The sequence below is a fragment of the Pleurodeles waltl genome, chromosome 11 (genome assembly GCF_031143425.1).
Source record: "Pleurodeles waltl isolate 20211129_DDA chromosome 11, aPleWal1.hap1.20221129, whole genome shotgun sequence".
NCBI lineage: Eukaryota > Metazoa > Chordata > Amphibia > Caudata > Salamandridae > Pleurodeles > Pleurodeles waltl.
The window spans coordinates 807,269,875-807,288,179 of NC_090450.1; the positions used below are offsets into that span (position 1 = coordinate 807,269,875).

Sequence of the window (18,305 nt, forward strand, 5' to 3'; positions counted from 1 at the left end):
TAAAGGCCATGAACCTTTTTATAAGCCCTTGCTTGTGGCTTGGGCCCATAATATAAAGAAGGCCTTAAACACCCTTTAGTGCTGTTGGCAACGGGCTATGATATCACGATAATGTCCTGATTTGGAGAAATCAAATTTTTACTGGTGTTAACTTATAGATATACTGACGTCACTGCAATCACCTCTTTCACTGAAAAGCAGACTCTGTGAAAAGCCACAGTCTGAATGACTTATCTGCCTCCTGTAGCGATTAAAGCCTCAACCCAACCATAATGACGGATGTCCTACCAGTGCCAACAGAATAAGCATCAGTTCTCTCAACTCCTAATTCGTTTAATTGAAGAGTCACCACTGAGTGGGGGGAACTCAGCATGTTAACTCTTCTCCAGCTGTAATGATCTTTATTCAAGTTACTAAATCTCTCCCCAATTTCTTCTGCCCACAGGACACCATACAACAGCTGGAGAACGAACTGAGGGGCACCAAGTGGGAAATGTCCTCCCAACTACGAGAGTACCAGGACCTACTCAATGTGAAGATGGCCCTTGACATTGAGATTGCTGCCTACAGGTACTACTGCTTCAAATGCGACTAGATGTCAGTCAAAAGTTAACATCAGAATTAGTCAATAATCCAGGGGCTGCAAAAGACCTCTCCTACCTGCTTCACCCATGTCTATTAGTTGGTTTTACTGAGGTTTTGCAGAAAAAGAATGGACCCAACCATTGAAGATGCTCACCGTTTGAGTGGAAAATCAGCTCCATCTTGCTATATGTGCAGAAAATACATTCTTTGTCAAGGCCCACAACCTCTCCTGCTTGAATGCTGCCTGCCAATTAACAGTTGTAACAATTTGTACATTCCAGAGGATCCATTTCTGATACAACATTGTATATCAGCAGATGGGAATCAGATACCAAAATGACAACATCATGATCAATTAAACCAATATCAGACGTGCTGAAACAGCCTGGCGGACCCGGCGGCTGTAATTCGGAATACGAGTCCCCATACCGCCAGCCTTTTCATGGCGGTTTCACCGCCATGGAAAGGCTGGGGGAATGGGGGCTCCCTGGGGGCCCCTGCACTTGGCCTGGGCAGTGCAGTGGCCCCCATGCACTGCCCCGTCGCAAATTCCACTGCCCGTGCTACGGGCAGTAGAATGCATGATGGGTGCTACTGCACCTGCTGCATCGCCACATTGCTGCCGGCTCCATTATGAGCCGGTGTCAATGTTAAGGCCCTGTTCACTGCAGGGCCGCCAGGCGGAAACACTGTTTCCACCAGCCGGCCCTGGGGTGAACTCTTAATAGGGCCGTCGGTGTTCAGGCTGCACAGGCGGCTTTATGGCGGTACGAGTTTGATGAGGGCCTTAATGTCAAAGCCTATTGATGATAGCGCTGATCTGCTCTGGGAACACCCATTTGATGCAAAATATTGTGAAGCAGTTTCTGAACTGAGAAAATTGCACCTCTCAAGTGCAAAACACCTGTTGTGCTGGATAGTAAATACAATGCGTTCCTTTGTGCCAGCACAAAGGCTTAGTAAACCCGGTAGATGATAATAAAGTTCTCACCCTGGGGGATAGTTTGCACACTCCTCATTGCTTTACTGAGTGGTCAAAACCAAGGAGATTTCATTCACACCAGTATATAAAAGGTTTGGTGGTCATACCAAGTGTTTTTTTCAGCTGCACATATTTTGTCACATTTTGTTGGTGAAAACAGATTTTGTCTAAGGTAAATTCTAATGGAGGAACAGAGTTGAAGTTGCTTTCAAGATTCCCTCAAAATTTGATAATGGCACATCTTACTTCATATAAACCCTTACGCATCGCTGTGGCATGGTGACTGCAGTCCTAGGGAACACCAAGTAATTCCCCACAGTCTTTATGGCCATCTTCTATATCCAGCAACCACAGGTCAGCTACTTCTAGAGATGGAGCAGGCTCATAGGCACCTGACCTCTAATGTTATGCCAAGCACATACATCATGACATCACCATTGCCACCAGTGGCCACAAGGCAAACTAGCAAGGTAACCAAACAAACATCTTGTATGTTTGTTGCACATCGGCGCCACAACCCTTTCCTATAGCACCTCTCTTAAGCTAAACCGTTTCAGGAGATAGAATCATAGCCTTTTTTACAAGGAATAACCTGAAACAGCAAGAACTACATGCAAATTAGTTCAGTGGGGCCATCAGTTCCATGCTTTTTTTCACCTACCCCCAAAATCAGGCTAGGTATGCCAAATCCTGAGTTCATCCAAGCTATAGCCTCTCCCTATATCTATTGCAAACAGACGTTGTTAGATGACATACAGGGCTATTTATTTGATTTGGAAGCTGGAAGTCCCCAGCATAAATTGGTCAACCGTGCCTCTTAATTTGGTCTTTTCCTGCCACATAATTCCAGTGACCCTGCATATAACTGAAGCTCTTCCATTTACCTTCTCCTGCAGCCAAAAATGAAAATGTTGCCATTTAGCATCCTAATTTAAATTGCCTTGCTAATTCCAATACAATACCATTTTCACCACCCCACCATCAGAGTTGCTGGCTGGCCAACACAATTCCCAAACCAAGACAGCCACGGAGGAGTAACAAGAGAAATAAACTAAAAGGGTCACCCAAACATATCAAGAGTGTTCAAACAATCAGAGTAATAAGGAAGTTAGGTTGGCCTGAATCATGGTCATAACTGCAATAAGGAGAGATAAATAAAACATATACAATTATCATATAAACCCAATAAAAACCTTTATCAGAAATAAATGTTTATCATTAGACTGTAATGTTCAGAACAGCTGCTAGAGGACACCACAATAAAAATGTCATTTATAAGAAACATGGTCATGTAACCATATAATTAGCCCCTAGCAAGCATAACCACATGAAAACAGAATGTCAGGAACATAATGCAGAGAAACCATATATTTAGCCCCTAGAGAGCGTAATGCCTTGCACGTTTTCAGACCTAGCAGGCCTACTGCAAACACTAAGGCCCTTAGAAAACAAACTACTCCAAGCTATAAAACAAAAGTTCCAGCCATAAGAGAGCTTAAAAAGGGATTGGACACTGGGAGGGATTATTATTTTGGGGTCCCCACCAATTTGGCGTGCATCATGCTGAACGTTTTGGTGGTGGTCCCATTGTCCTAGGACCCCCACGGACTGAGTTATGGGCAAAAATGTTTTGAAAAAGAATGCTTGCAAAACATTATGGGGCGACTTTTCCTGAGTGCAGTGAATATTGTAGTATCGGCTCTCCTGCTGTGCCGGGAGAGCCGCTGTTGTAGATTTCTATGTTTTTAGTAAAGCATTTATCAATTATAAGTGTTTTTGGGAAAGCTATGGAGCGTGAGGGGGAGAGCCAAAAGAAGCGTTAGGTAACAGTGTGAACAAGGTGACCAGCACTCCAATACCACCAATGGAGTTTGCGCTGTTGGCGCTGTGAGGGCCATAGCTGCCATGGAGCACGAAGGGGAGAGACAAAAGAAATAAATAGTTCACCCACCCTGAAGTAAATTGGCAGTCGTGCAATTATCCATGTAACAGGGTCAGTCTGCAAGGTGGTAACAAAACCACCCCAAGGCAAGACAAATGTAAAGCAATTACCAATGACATCAAGGGATTTTTGAAAGGTAAACCCACAAACAAGTGAAAATGATTGGGCATGATTAAAAGCCCACAATACTTACAACAGGTCAAAGCGCTTGCACGCTTGACCTAAAAAAGGGTCTGAAAACGGGCTTCAAATCCAATGCATTTTCCATAGACTTTTGTATTTCGCATAGCGCAAAAACTGTCAACTGAATTGTTATGAAATTTGGCAATATTACAACTTAGTGATATCTTGTATCACAATACTACTAAGAGTAGCAAAGAAGCCCACAAAATTAAACTGGACTGCATAAAGTTTCAAATGTACTACATGAACAACTAAAAGACCTGTTTATGGTCACATGCTAATGTAAATCTATAAACAAATACATAACGAATAGAACCTTAATCTACCTGAGTTTTCCTTGCATGCTCTCTGGCTCACAAAATAAAACTGGTCCAACAAGCCAAACAAAAAACATATTTCTTTTGCCCCTGTATAACAAAATGAAAAACTGACCTAGCAGTGAGCCACACAAACTACTATTGGCAGGCATGATAATTGGCCACTAGGAAAAACAAAAAAAACTCAATTTTTATAACAATAACGAATGCCTTTCATTCACTTTGGTCTTCAGATGTAGTACAATCCTACTAAATGTAGCTGGGAAGCCAAAAGAACAAAGTAGACTGCATGTGTAAAGTTTCGGATTTACTACACAAACAACTGAAAGATCCATTTATGGTCACATGCTAATGGAAACCTATAAACAAATATATAATGGATAGAATACATATTAATCTACATAAATTTTCTTTGCACGCTCTCTGGCTCACAAAATAAAACTGGGACCAACAAGCCAAACAAAAGCCATCATCCTGATGTACTCCTGTGCAACAAAATGGAAAAGTGACCTAGCAGTCAGCTATACAAACTACTATATAAAGGACATGATAATTGGCCATTAGGAAAACAATGATAATCTTAATTTTTACAACAACAATGATTGTATTTCATTTACTTTGGAATTCATATGCAGCACAATACTACTAAAAGCAGCAAGGAAGCCCAAAAACATAAATTACATTGCATATGTAAAGTTTCACAACTGCTACATGAACAACTAAAGACACGTTTATGGTCACATGACTATGTTAAACAATAAACAAATACATAACAAACACAATAAATAAAAAGAAAGAAATCACATTAAATATGATTGCCACTCTGTAGTGATAGTTATTATTTCAAAATTTAGGAATTATTTGGATATTATCCCCCTAATAACCTTCCACCCATTTGACGAATCACCACAAACATTTCCAAACGTATAGCAATTTCTACATTTTGAGATGATGTAATTTTTTTGTGGTGAATCATTAAGGGGGGAGGTGCAAAGATGAAAGGGGGTCATAAAACACGTTTTTCCACCAATGCATTTTCCATTGACTATTGTATTTGACGTAGAGCGAAAGCGGCTGAAAAGATTTACATGAAATTTACATGATGGCAGGATTATATATTAGGGTACTCCACTTTACGATACTCCAGTCCACTATACGACACTGTATGCAACTCTTTGTATGCCACTTCACCCCACTTTACTCCACTCTACTCTGACACAGTACTCCACTCTACTCCACTGTACGTCACTTCGCTCTATGCCACTCAATGCCATTGTCCTCTACACTAGTGTACCACACTCTTCAACACTGCACTGTCTTGAGCACAACTCCACTCTACAAAAATCAACTAAACTGTATGCCACCCTACTGTAGTCTACATCACTTTCCAATACTGTACGACACCCCAATACACTCTACGGTAGAACATGGTATTCTAGTTTATGACACATTACTCAACTGTATGCTACGCCACTCCACTCTACTGCACTCCACGTCACTATAGTCTCTGACATGCCACTCCACTCTATCACACTTTACTCCACTCTATACTAACCAACTCCAGTGTACTCGACTATACTCCACTCTACTCCACTTTATCCTACTCTATGTCACTATACCATACTCCACTTTACGCCACTCCACTGTCAGACACTCTACTCCACTGTATGCAACTCCACTCTATAACATTATACTGCACTCTACCCCACTCTATGACACTCTTATCCACTCTATGCCCATCCACTCTATGCCTAAAGTCCCTCCACGCTAGCTACTCTGATTGCAACAATTACATCGTAAATTAATAATAATATTGAACATGTACACAGCACACAGTGCAATCTGAATGACCTCATAGTACTAGCAAGTCGTTTTATTAATATAGCTATCACACTGATGTGTGCATCAATGAGAAAAAGCTGAAGGTTGAATTGGGACACTCAGGATTGAAACCAGTGTTCTGAAGGTTACATGCAGAGTTCTGCAGCAGGCATGCACTGCCTGACCCCCATATATACACAATTCAACTTGTTTCTAGTCTGATGCACATAGCATTTGAATGAAGGACAAACACCTCACCCACTACTGAACACCAGCACAATGTGACTTACCAGGACCAATCAGAATATCACACATTCGACATTTAGACCATCTCTGTACCATGCTGGCGCATTTCATCCTATAATGCACCACAGTAATAGCTCTTGAACTTCTGGTCCAACACACATCCTTCCTCCCTATTTGCATGCCATTTTACCCAGAAGAGGGAAAGAACAACTTAAAAAATGCCACTGTAATTCCAATACAGAGAATAGCCTTTAATACCTTCTACCTCTACCGCCTTCCTTGCTGTATGGTTGTGGGATGATTCACAGGAACTGAAAATGTTGATGGGTTAACAGCTACCAAACATCCTTTACGGTTTAGCCAAAAATCTTCATAAACATGGTTTTGCCAAACCAAAGAATGATATGAATGCTGACGTTCATAAGAAGTGTGGGGGAATGTCTAGTTGTCTGCCTTGTAGATGACCTTCAGAGGCATTGTGAATTCACTGAGGTCGACTTGAATAGAACTGCATGAAAACCAGAGGAAAACAACCTCAATGCATAGTATCAGTCAAAGTTACACAAGTGTATCAAATGTGCGCTAGGGCCATTGACAGCATCTCTTCATGGTGATGACCATGGTAAATAATGAGTCACTTCATGGATCAGAAGGCCTTGTGAATTTGAGATAGAACCTGAAACCATTGCTAAGGTTGTGAAGAGCTGTCAAACATCCAAAGAAAGGCTAGGAAAGCAAACTGCAAGACAAATGTTGTGCTTCATGGGACAATCTGATAGGATCATCTGTAGAAATGAGGCATTGGGTTCTAACACTGCCCTTTTGAATTGGCTCCTTTAATAGGCAGGCATAGCAGCAATATCAAAGACAATTGTGCTTGTCATCTATGTAGCATCACTGGATACCATGGATCCAAAGTGATTATGAGCCACAGAAGAAACTATAGCCTTTAAGTTTAAAACTGGAAGGGGCATTTAAATTGGGAAGATAGTTGATTGTAGGCAAGTTCATCAAACTGCCATTTATCTGAGAAACTACTAAAGACTCATCTCTTTACCATCTTTCTTCCACCCATATGTAGTTTGTGAACATCATCACACCTATTCAGCAAAAATCCCTAAAACGCCATGTTAAGCCAGGGGCCCTATGTCTACCCAATTAAATTGAAAAGGGATAAGGCACCACCGTTTTTATTAAGCTAATGTGCAGGGATTTTGACACTCTGGTGTAACAGCTGCTGTTTTACATTACAAAAGTGTCTTGTCTGTACATTTTCTTAGTTCTCTATATTGGAAACTGAAGGAGAGTTGCTTTTCCCAGACTTCTGTGTGTTTTACTTTGGGAATATAGGAGCCAGTACCTGTAGGAAGTTGGCTCTGTATGTGCTATTTCAAAGTAAGGAATAGCATGCACAGAGTCCAAGGGTTCCCCTTAGAGGCGAAATAGTGGTAAAAATAGATAATACTAATGCTCTATTTTGTGGTAGTGTGGTCGAGCAGTAGGCTTATCCAAGGAGTAGTGTTAAGCATTTGTTGTACATACACATAGACAATAAATGAGGTACACACACTCAGAGACAAATCCAGCCAATAGGTTTTTGTATAGAAAAATATCTTTTCTTAGTTTATTTTAAGAACCACAGGTTCAAATTCTACATGTAATATCTCATTCGAAAGGTATTGCAGGTAAGTACTTTAGGAACTTCAAATCATCAAAATTGCATGTATACTTTTCAAGTTATTCACAAATAGCTGTTTTAAAAGTGGACACAGTGCAATTTTCACAGTTCCTAGGGGAGGTAAGTATTTGTTAGGTTAACCAGGTAAGTAAGACACTTACAGGGCTTAGTTCTTGGTCCAAGGTAGCCCACCGTTGGGGGTTCAGAGCAACCCCAAAGTCACCACACCAGCAGCTCAGGGCCGGTCAGGTGCAGAGTTCAAAGTGGTGCCCAAAACACATAGGCTAGAATGGAGAGAAGGGGGTGCCCCGGTTCCGGTCTGCTTGCAGGTAAGTACCCGCGTCGTCGGAGGGCAGACCAGGGGGGTTTTGTAGGGCACCGGGGGGGACACAAGTCCACACAGAAATTTCACCCTCAGCAGCGCGGGGGCGGCCGGGTGCAGTGTAGAAACAAGCGTCGGGTTTTCAATGTTAGTCTATGAGAGATCTCGGGATCTCTTCAGCGCTGCAGGCAGGCAAGGGGGGGATTCCTCGGGGAAACCTCCACTTGGGCAAGGGAGAGGGACTCCTGGGGGTCACTTCTCCAGTGAAAGTCCGGTCCTTCAGGTCCTGGGGGCTGCGGGTGCAGGGTCTCTCCCAGGCGTCGGGACTTTAGGTTCAAAGAGTCGCGGTCAGGGGAAGCCTCGGGATTCCCTCTGCAGGCGGCGCTGTGGGGGCTCAGGGGGGACAGGTTTTGGTACTCACAGTATCAGAGTAGTCCTGGGGTCCCTCCTGAGGTGTTGGATCGCCACCAGCCGAGTCGGGGTCGCCGGGTGCAGTGTTGCAAGTCTCACGCTTCTTGCGGGGAGCTTGCAGGGTTCTTTAAAGCTGCTGGAAACAAAGTTGCAGCTTTTCTTGGAGCAGGTCCGCTGTCCTCGGGAGTTTCTTGTCTTTTCGAAGCAGGGGCAGTCCTCAGAGGATGTCGAGGTCGCTGGTCCCTTTGGAAGGCGTCGCTGAAGCAGGATCTTTGGAAGGCAGGAGACAGGCCGGTGAGTTTCTGGAGCCAAGGCAGTTGTCGTCTTCTGGTCTTCCGCTGCAGGGGTTTTCAGCTGGGCAGTCCTTCTTCTTGTAGTTGCAGGAATCTAATTTTCTAGGGTTCAGGGTAGCCCTTAAATACTAAATTTAAGGGCGTGTTTAGGTCTGGGGGGTTAGTAGCCAATGGCTACTAGCCCTGAGGGTGGGTACACCCTCTTTGTGCCTCCTCCCAAGGGGAGGGGGTCACAATCCTAACCCTATTGGGGGAATCCTCCATCTGCAAGATGGAGGATTTCTAAAAGTTAGAGTCACCTCAGCTCAGGACACCTTAGGGGCTGTCCTGACTGGCCAGTGACTCCTCCTTGTTATTCTCATTATTTTCTCCGGCCTTGCCGCCAAAAGTGGGGGCCGGGCCGGAGGGGGCGGGCAACTCCACTAGCTGGAGTGTCCGGCTGGGTTGGCACAAAGGAGGTGAGCCTTTGAGGCTCACCGCCAGGTGTGACAATTCCTGCCTGGGGGAGGTGTTAGCATCTCCACCCAGTGCAGGCTTTGTTACTGGCCTCAGAGTGACAAAGGCACTCTCCCCATGGGGCCAGCAACATGTCTCGGTTTGTGGCAGGCTGCTAAAACTAGTCAGCCTACACAGATAGTCGGTTAAGTTTCAGGGGGCACCTCTAAGGTGCCCTCTGGGGTGTATTTTACAATAAAATGTACACTGGCATCAGTGGGCATTTATTGTGCTGAGAAGTTTGATACCAAACTTCCCAGTTTTCAGTGTAGCCATTATGGAGCTGTGGAGTTCGTGTTTGACAGACTCCCAGACCATATACTCTTATGGCTACCCTGCACTTACAATGTCTAAGGTTTTGTTTAGACACTGTAGGGGTACCATGCTCATGCACTGGTACCCTCACCTATGGTATAGTGCACCCTGCCTTAGGGCTGTAAGGCCTGCTAGAGGGGTGTCTTACCTATACTGCATAGGCAGTGAGAGGCTGGCATGGCACCCTGAGGGGAGTGCCATGTCGACTTACTCATTTTGTTCTCACTAGCACACACAGGCTTGTAAGCAGTGTGTCTGTGCTGAGTGAGGGGTCTCTAGGGTGGCATAAGACATGCTGCAGCCCTTAGAGACCTTCCTTGGCATCAGGGCCCTTGGTACTAGAAGTACCAGTTACAAGGGACTTATCTGGATGCCAGGGTGTGCCAATTGTGGATACAATGGTACATTTTAGGTGAAGGAACACTGGTGCTGGGGCCTGGTTAGCAGGGTCCCAGCACTCTTCTCAGTCAAGTCAGCATCAGTATCAGGCAAAAAGTGGGGGGTAACTGCAACAGGGAGCCATTTCTTTACAGTACCCCTTTCAATACAACTCAGCCTATTCACTGTGTACTCAACAAGGGAAAAAGTTGCCCCTTGATGTAAAAGTTCTTCTTCTTGCCATCCATCTTGAGACAAAACCTATGTAGGTCCATCATTGTTTCAGAAGATGGCTTAACCGATCAGGTTCAATAGGGGTTAAGGCTGGTGCCAACTCCTGTATGAAATGATGCATCACAGTCACCTGTGCTATCTGCGTCATTCAGGTCCTTATTTTATAGCAAGAAGTGCTACTGGCTGGCTTTGAGGTACAGCTCAGTGTGGAAAGGTAAACACCTATGAGATCAGTTCTTGAAAGAATCCTGTCAATGTTTGACTCCTCATGAAGTAGCTGAAACCTCCTACATAGTAGTTGCAAAATAGTTTGTTGTAGGGCGGATGAGCTGTCATGCTCAATAACTGTAGATGATGTATCTCCAGGCTATGAAATATCCCTGGGATATTATAAGGCCATAGAAAGAAGAATGGCTATGCCCTTGGTGGGAATCTTTGTGGTGGTAGCTTAAAGTGGATAAATGTCCCAGGAGGGTGTCATGGGTTTCACAATCAATATCTCTGTCATGGAGGAGGAAAGAGGATATAACAGAAAACCCAAGTCACTGTGACCAAGCATGTTTCTAACAGCTATCTTACGGAGGGTGGTTTATGAAAATGGTTTATGATTGCACTTATGACTAGCTCTGTATTGTAAAGGATGGGGAAATAGCTTGAATATTATGTCCTGTATTCTTCCAGGGGCTGCCCTCCGACAATTATTTAGAAGGGAGGCATTAATGTACAGTGTCCAGGGAAAATGAAAACTTTAGTGCACAGTTGACTGACAAAGGTCAGATACGTTTGCATACACTGTAAATTCGTTTTTTGGAGCCAAATTCGATTATGGTTACAAACTAGCAAGGATACAGCCTTCCTGGACCCACACTTGTCATCTCCGGTGGAGTGAATCCAAGTGGTACGAGGCAATAGCATTCTCCTTATGGCACAATCGGTCTGTTTGGACACAGGTGCCTTTGGGTGCTTGTTGCTACCGCTGATACTGTGTGTGCCTCACCTTTCATAGTGAACCTTGTCTATACCTTTATCCCCAAGAGGGGTTTGTGGAGGGCAGAATATTAGGCTGACTGTGCCCAGAATTGCAGCGCATTTGTAGTGCCATAGGCTCTGTGCCATAAGCAATTGTACCGGTGACATGGAATTAGAAAAAGCCCTAAACTATACCTGCTGGAGGGTCCCATTAGAAACTCGGTAGGACCACTGTGAAGTGGTGCCAGTGAAGATAAGGGTCAATATGCTTCTTTGGATGACCATATTGGTACTTGAAGGGAGTCCCTGGTCGGGTAAGTACTTATATGGTGCGCTGAGAGACTTAGAGAGTTTTTTTTTCTCTGACCTATCTAGCGGGATAACCAGTTCATTGAGGTCTTGTGAAGAAAGGTTTTTGCTCATTCTCCTACCAAGGAAGTGATGAAGCTTCAAGTGAGTGTGTGCTGTACTGATGACCTGCCCCCGCAGCTTTCCAAGTCCGGGTCAATTAAGAATCCGAATACTAAATTAGGTGATTAGATACTGGGACTAGGAATCATTACTAGGTGATACTGGGGTCAGTATCCTGGGCCTTCACCCTGCAGAAGCTGCATTCCTTAAAACAAGTCTTCTGCAGCAAGAAGCGAGTTCCAGAGTATTTGCTTTGAAGCAAACGGGCCGGAGATAAGTCACCCACATCAGAACCAAAGTACCAGAAAATGCTGCTTCTGCTCGTTGCACACAGACAAACTGCTCTGCTTGGCAGGGGAAAGAGATTCTCTGAGGGGAAACTAAGTGGGAGTTTAGATGACCAAGGTCGGGGATTGGCACAGCACTAACTGCAGCACCTACTTCCAGTGCATATGAATTGGCATATCAGCAATGGGCTGTAGTGGTAATGAGCAGAGGGAGACCACTGAAGAATACTAGCAATGGCTCCTGGCTCTCCATTGGATAGGGACCATGAACTTCTGCTGTAACTTTGCAAAACGCTAGAATGCCACTACATGATGCTGGTGCAGACGTACTGCTCTTCACAAGTGTACTAAATAATACCGTTTTCATAATGTTACACCCAGCACCTCCCAGATAGCTGCCTGGAACTGGGCTTTCCAAATTATAAGTTATTTTCTGTCTTTATAAGACTACTTGACCCCCAAAACATATGTTTTGACACCAAAATGAAGTATATACGTCTCATGGTTCCTGAAATATTGCATCATCACTGCAACACATCTCTTTTTTTAAAATGTTGTCCAGAAAAAAACGACCAGATAAGAAATGTCTACCCAAGCTAAACTACTTCTCTAATGACTCAAAATCACAAATCAAAAATGAAAATCTCTGGACAACAATTTTTCTACAGTGATATATCAAGGGGCTAGGTCTAAAAGCACCACCAGTAGAAACATTATTGAAACTGCATGAAGTGCAAGCTTTTGTCCACCTGAAAGTTTTTAAATATAATAAGGTTTGGAAAAAGGTTATGTTTGATACGGACATAAAATGCTTAAAATGCACTGTTTTCTGTCACAATTATCCTCAAACACATTCACATGCATGCCGACAGAATCCAGGCACCAAGATCAGCCACACTATAAAGAGGACAAGGATTCTTTACAGACTCAACCCCCAGCTACGCTGATGCTGCTAAAATCTTAGGCACCAGCAGCTCTCAGACCACAGTACTTTCCATTTTCTTTTCTTTGCCTTGTTCACAAAGCTCCTTACCTATGACTGCCTTGGTGGTCATTCCACAATAATGCAGGAAAACGGCTTTGTGGGGTTACTGACATATGAGAACCTACATCATATAAAATGGATTTTATAGATTTTGGAACATGTGTAATGTTTGTCAAGGGGTGAAAAATGGAGACTCAGTCAAAACATAGCAAATTACATTTTTGAAGACTTGTCAGTACTGTTTCCTTTACAAGGCACTTGGTTATTTTCATCCACATTACAAGAGTGTGTTCTTGTATGCTAGAGGAAGATTTCCCAATTGTGTGTAGTGTGGAGTAGAGTGTGTATACGTTTTTTATATTATATCACTGATCAAAACTTAATTTAAGAGATAGAGTTACCTAAATTGTTCTACAAATCACATATTCCATGTGTAGCTTTAAACTCTCAAACTTTTCTCTGTTTCCTGCAGAAAGCTCCTGGAGGGAGAGGAATGTCGCATTGGTTTTGGAGGAAGTGTGTTTCCATATGGAGATAGTTCTTCTAAAGTTCCTGCGGCTTCAAAACACATCAAGGTGAAAAGTAAGGAGAAAACCACAATTGTGGAAAAGTCTGAAAAGGAAAGAGTCATTGTAGAAGAGCAAACTGAAGAAATTCAAGTGACAGAAGAGGTAACTGAGGAAGATGAGGAGGTTGAAAAGGAGGCTGAGTCTCCAGTGGAAGAGGAAGTCAAGTCCTCAGAGAAGGAAGAAGCTGAGTCCCCAGAAAAGGAGGTAAAGACCCCAGAGACAGAGGAGGCCAGGACCCCCGAAACAGAGCATGTCAAATTGCCTGGTAAAGAGGAGGCCAAATCACCACTCACAGAAAAGATCAAGTTGTCTAAGAAAAAAGAGGCCAAGTCTCCAGAAGCCAAGTCTCCAATAGGGAAGTCTTCAGATGAAGAGGGTGCCAAGTCTCCAAAGGAAGAAGCAATGTCTCCACAGAAAGAGGACGCTATGTCTGCAGATGAAGAGAAAAAGTCACTGGAGAAAGAAGATGCCAAATCTCCAGAGAAAGAAGACATAACATCTCCAACTGAAGAAAAATCAAAAGCTCCTAAAGAACAACCAAGTAAACCCAAACCAGAAGAAAACCAAAAGGAAAAAGAAGAGACAGAAATAAAAACAAAGGCAGACAGTAAGGAAACGTCAACCAAGACTGAAGAAAAAGAGCCTCCCAAGAGGGCTGAGGATAAGCCCATGCCTAAAACAGATAGCAAAAAAGAAGAACCATCTATAAAGAAGCCCCCATCTAAAGAGGAAACTACAGTAGAAGAGAAGAAGCCAAAAGAGAAAGAAGCACCCAAAGCAGAAGCAGAAGAGAAATGCACCAAACCTGCTAAGGCTGAGGATAAAGCACAAGATGATGAGAAAGTGACTCCAAAGGCTAAGCCTCCTAAAACGGAGGTACAAGATAGTGCCGCCCCTAAGCAGAAGGATTTGGTGAAGGCTGAGCATGAAGAAGAGAAAAAAGTGAAGGAAGCAAAGCCAAAAGAAGAAAAGAAAATAGAGGAGTTGCCTGCAGAAGCCAAGCTTGAGCCAAAACCTCAAGAGAAGGATAGCAAAGTTAAGGAACCAGTGCACAAGGAAGAAGAAAAAACAAAGTCTGACGTCAAGAAAGCAACTGAAAAGAAGGAAGAGCCAAAGGGAGATAAGGAGCAGAAGGAACCAAAAAAAGAGGCCAAGAAAGAAGAGCCCAAAAAGGTGGTTAAAAAGGAAGAACCCAAAAAGGATGCTGAAGAGGAAGAAGCCAAAAAAGATGTAAATAAGGAAGTTCCCAAAAAAGAAGCAAAGAAGGAAGAAGCCAAAAAGGGCATAAAGAAAGACGAACCCAAAAAGGATGTCTTAGAGGAAGAACCTAAAATGGAAGTAAAAAAGGAAGAGTCCAAAAAGGAAGTAAAAAAAGAAGAACCCAAAAACGAAGTAAAGAAGGATGAACCCAAAAAGGAAGTTAAAGAAGAAAAACCCCAAACAGAATTAAAGGAAGAAGAACCAAAGAAGGAAATAAAGAAGGATGAACCTAGAAAGGAAGTAAAGAAGGAAAAGGCAGAAATTAAGGAGACCAAAGACCGTACAAAGGATGTTAAAGTGGACGAACCCAAAAAGGCGGTCAAGGAAGAATCAAAAAAAGAGGTAGAAAAGGAAGAACCCAAGAAAGAATTAAAAAAAGAAGAACCCAAGAAAGAGACAAAGAAGGAAGAACCTAAAAAAGAGGTAAAGGAGACAGACCCTAAGAAAGAGGTAAAAAAGGAAGAACCCAAAAAAGAGGTGAAAAAGGAAGAACTCAAAAAAGAGGCTAAGGAGGAGGAGCCCAAGAAAGAGATGAAAAAGGAAGAACCCAAGAAAGAGGGTGTAACAAAGGAAGAATCAAAAAAAGAGGTGAAAAAGGAAGAATCAAAAAAAGAAGCTAAGGAGGAGGAGTCCAAGAAAGAGATAAAAAAGGAGGAACCAAAGAAAGAGGAGGTAAAGAAGGAAGAACCCAAAAAAGAGATAAAGAAAGATGAACCAAAAAAAGAGGTAAAAAAGGAAGAGACTAAGAAAGAAGACACTAAAAAAGGGGAAGCCAAAAAAGAGGCTGAGATACAACAACCCAAAAAAGGTGTTGCAGAAGAGCAAAAGAAAGATGAAGTAAAAAAGGAAGAACCAAAAAAAGAAGTAAAGGAGGAAAAATCTAAGAAAGACGATGTACAAGAAGAAGAACCTAAGAAAGAGTTAAAGAAAGCAGAACCTAAAAAAGAGGTAAAGGAGGAGGAACTGAAGAAAGAGGATGTGAAAAAGGAAGTACCCAAGACGGAAGTGAAGAAGGAAGAAACTAAGAAAGAAGAAAAATCTGAACCTAAAAAAGAGATAAAAAAAGAGGAAGCGAAAAAGGAGGTAACGAAGGAAGAACCCAAGAAAGAACCAAAGAAAGAGGAGTCAAAAAAAGAGGTGGTAAAGGGAGACCAGACAAAGAAGGAAGAAACCAAGAAAGTGGTGAAGAAGGATGAATCAAAAAAAGAGGAAAAGAAGGCGGAATCAAAAAAGGAAGAAAAGAAAGAGGAACCCAAAAAGGACACAAAGCAAGAATCCAAGAAAGAGTCAGAGAAAGAGGAGAAGCCAAAATCGGATGGTAAACCGAAAGCAGACAGTAAACCAAAAGCTGACAAGGTTACAAAAAAGCCAGAGGCTGAGCAGGAATCCCCTAAACCCAGCAAGCCCAAAACTGAGAAGGTTGAAAAGTCTTCCAGCACGGACCCAAAAGATGACATAGCCATAGAGAAACCTTCTGATGACAAAGCCAAGAGTGAGAAGAAGTAGCACTATCAGTGATGGCCAAACAGAGAAGATTTCTCCTAAGAGATATGCCATTGTGACAAGAGAGACTGTGCTTGGCGTAGGTGCCATTCTTCTCTAAGCAAAAAACTGTATTAGCAATATGTTTAGGCGACCACAAGGACACAAATGGTGATCAATTATGTTATGATAGCTTGAAGTAGCAAAATAGGAGAGTATGCCAAATGCCATGTTTGAAAACTTAAAACTTCCACTTGGAAAACTCCCCTCTCAAATAAGTGCATTTATTTTACTACCTGTGTAGGCCTGGGACAACCCTATAGACCAGGTGTATGTGTAAATGCTAGGGTCACAGCCTGTGCTTGTGAGACATATATATGCTTGAACCTTTCCTCGTTAATGTTCAAAATGTTTTTTTATTTTAAAAATAAAAACACAGAGTGGCTTTGTCGGGCACGGGTGTCAAACTGCTTACATGCCAACACAACACACTCACATATATACAGAAACTAATGGTGCACTAACAGAAGACCTCTTTGCTTACTAATAAGTGTAATAAATTGTTATAAAAATAAACAAGCAAGTTTTAACTTGGATGGGTATGCCTGGTTTCTCTTAGCACTCTGTGCCCTCAGCACCCCTCTCTCCTGGAGTACCACTTCACCTTTGTCTCTCAAATCTGTTTCTTGTTCGCATACCATGTCTCGCTGGTTTAATCTGCTTAGCTAAGGATGACCTACTGTTACAAAACATACTATTCCTTGATGTAATCTCCATGAGGTGTAGCTAGAAACCTGATGGCTTGCCTGTTTCTCTCTGTCCCTTATACCTCATGTGTTCATCGTCATAATAATAACTCATCTAGTTTCCTTTAACATCCTATATTTCTTGTGCTATCCCCATACTCGTATCTCAATTGGTTTCTAATGGCATGCTTAGCCTCATGGATTATTCCAATATGTATATCTCCTCCGGTTTTTATTAGAATTCATGAGCTATCTCCACATTTACATCTCAACAGGTTTCTATAAGCATCTGATGCATATGTCTGCTTTATCGCTATATCTTTTGCTTCCCCTGGGTTCTGCAAGTATGCCATAGCTTGCTTGTTATCTCTGACCCTATGGACCACTTTGTTGCTGTCAGCATCTCATACCTCATTTGATCATCGTGTCTATTAACATTGGGTATCTCAAGGGTCTCTCTGCATATATCTCACCTAGTTACGATATGCACCCTCCAGCCTGTAGGCTATCATCATTACCTGAGCTTGCTGCTTGTGGATTCTCCTTACATGCCACCTAACTCCTACTAGACTCCTGTGCTTGATGAGTTATGGCTATACCAGCAGTTCTCCTGGTGTCTATCAGCATTCTGTGATTTACAGATTATAGCCCTAGAAATATCAGATTTCTTAGATCCCTACTAATAATTCTGCAGTCGCAAAACGATGCGATTCACAAACATTTCAGAGATTGCAACAGTAAAACTAGTTTTTCTAATTTACTAATCCCATTTGAGGGGTCAGTAAATAGACATTTATCTTCCACGTCAGGCGGCATCTGCTCCTCACCTACCTGCATTAAATCCCTCATGACCTGCTGCACAATCTGAGGCGCTACTGCTGGTGGGGGGGACGAAAAACATGCAATACGGCCCCTGGTGAGGTGCGGGCCGCGACTCCTAGCGCGGTCTACCTCGCCTGCACATTCCCAGGCTTGGTCTGGGCCCCGTGACCCACGCACGCTTCTGCTGGCGCCGGCACCCGATCGTGGACTGCATCAGAGGCAGGGGAGTTGCAGAGAATGATGCATCGGGACTAGTGCCCCCTGAAAGGTGAGGCCGAGCTTAAATGTTGCCTGGGGCCCTGCGAGACACATCTGCATGGAGGTGGTGTGACCTTGGCCCCAGGCCCCGCTCTACAGGATGGGCTGGTGGGCCAGATCCACCCAAACATGACCTTTAGGCCTCCCAGCCATGGCAGAAGAGGCCACAGAGAAAGCACCTGTTAAGTGCTTCCCTCATGTCGATGGCCAAACGTGATTTTTGTTCACTTTGTTTCCCTTAATTATCCATCCGGGATCATCAAGGAACCTCTAGAATACCTTTTAAAGTTCATTGTTCTAATAATAGCTGTTTT

The 18,305-nt window shown here is 43.1% G+C and overlaps 1 protein-coding gene across 1 annotated transcript in view; it reads left to right on the forward strand.

The window, feature by feature from the left end:
- NEFH (neurofilament heavy chain) overlaps window positions 1-16,754 on the forward strand; it is a 93,491-nt gene extending 76,737 nt beyond the window's left edge. Inside the window, exons 3-4 of the mRNA XM_069214582.1 lie at window positions 446-570; window positions 13,327-16,754. Coding sequence (XP_069070683.1) covers window positions 446-570; window positions 13,327-16,189 — 2,988 coding nt within the window. The 3' untranslated portion in view covers window positions 16,190-16,754. The remainder of the gene's footprint in view (window positions 1-445; window positions 571-13,326) is intronic.
- The last annotated feature ends 1,551 nt before the right edge of the window (window positions 16,755-18,305 follow it).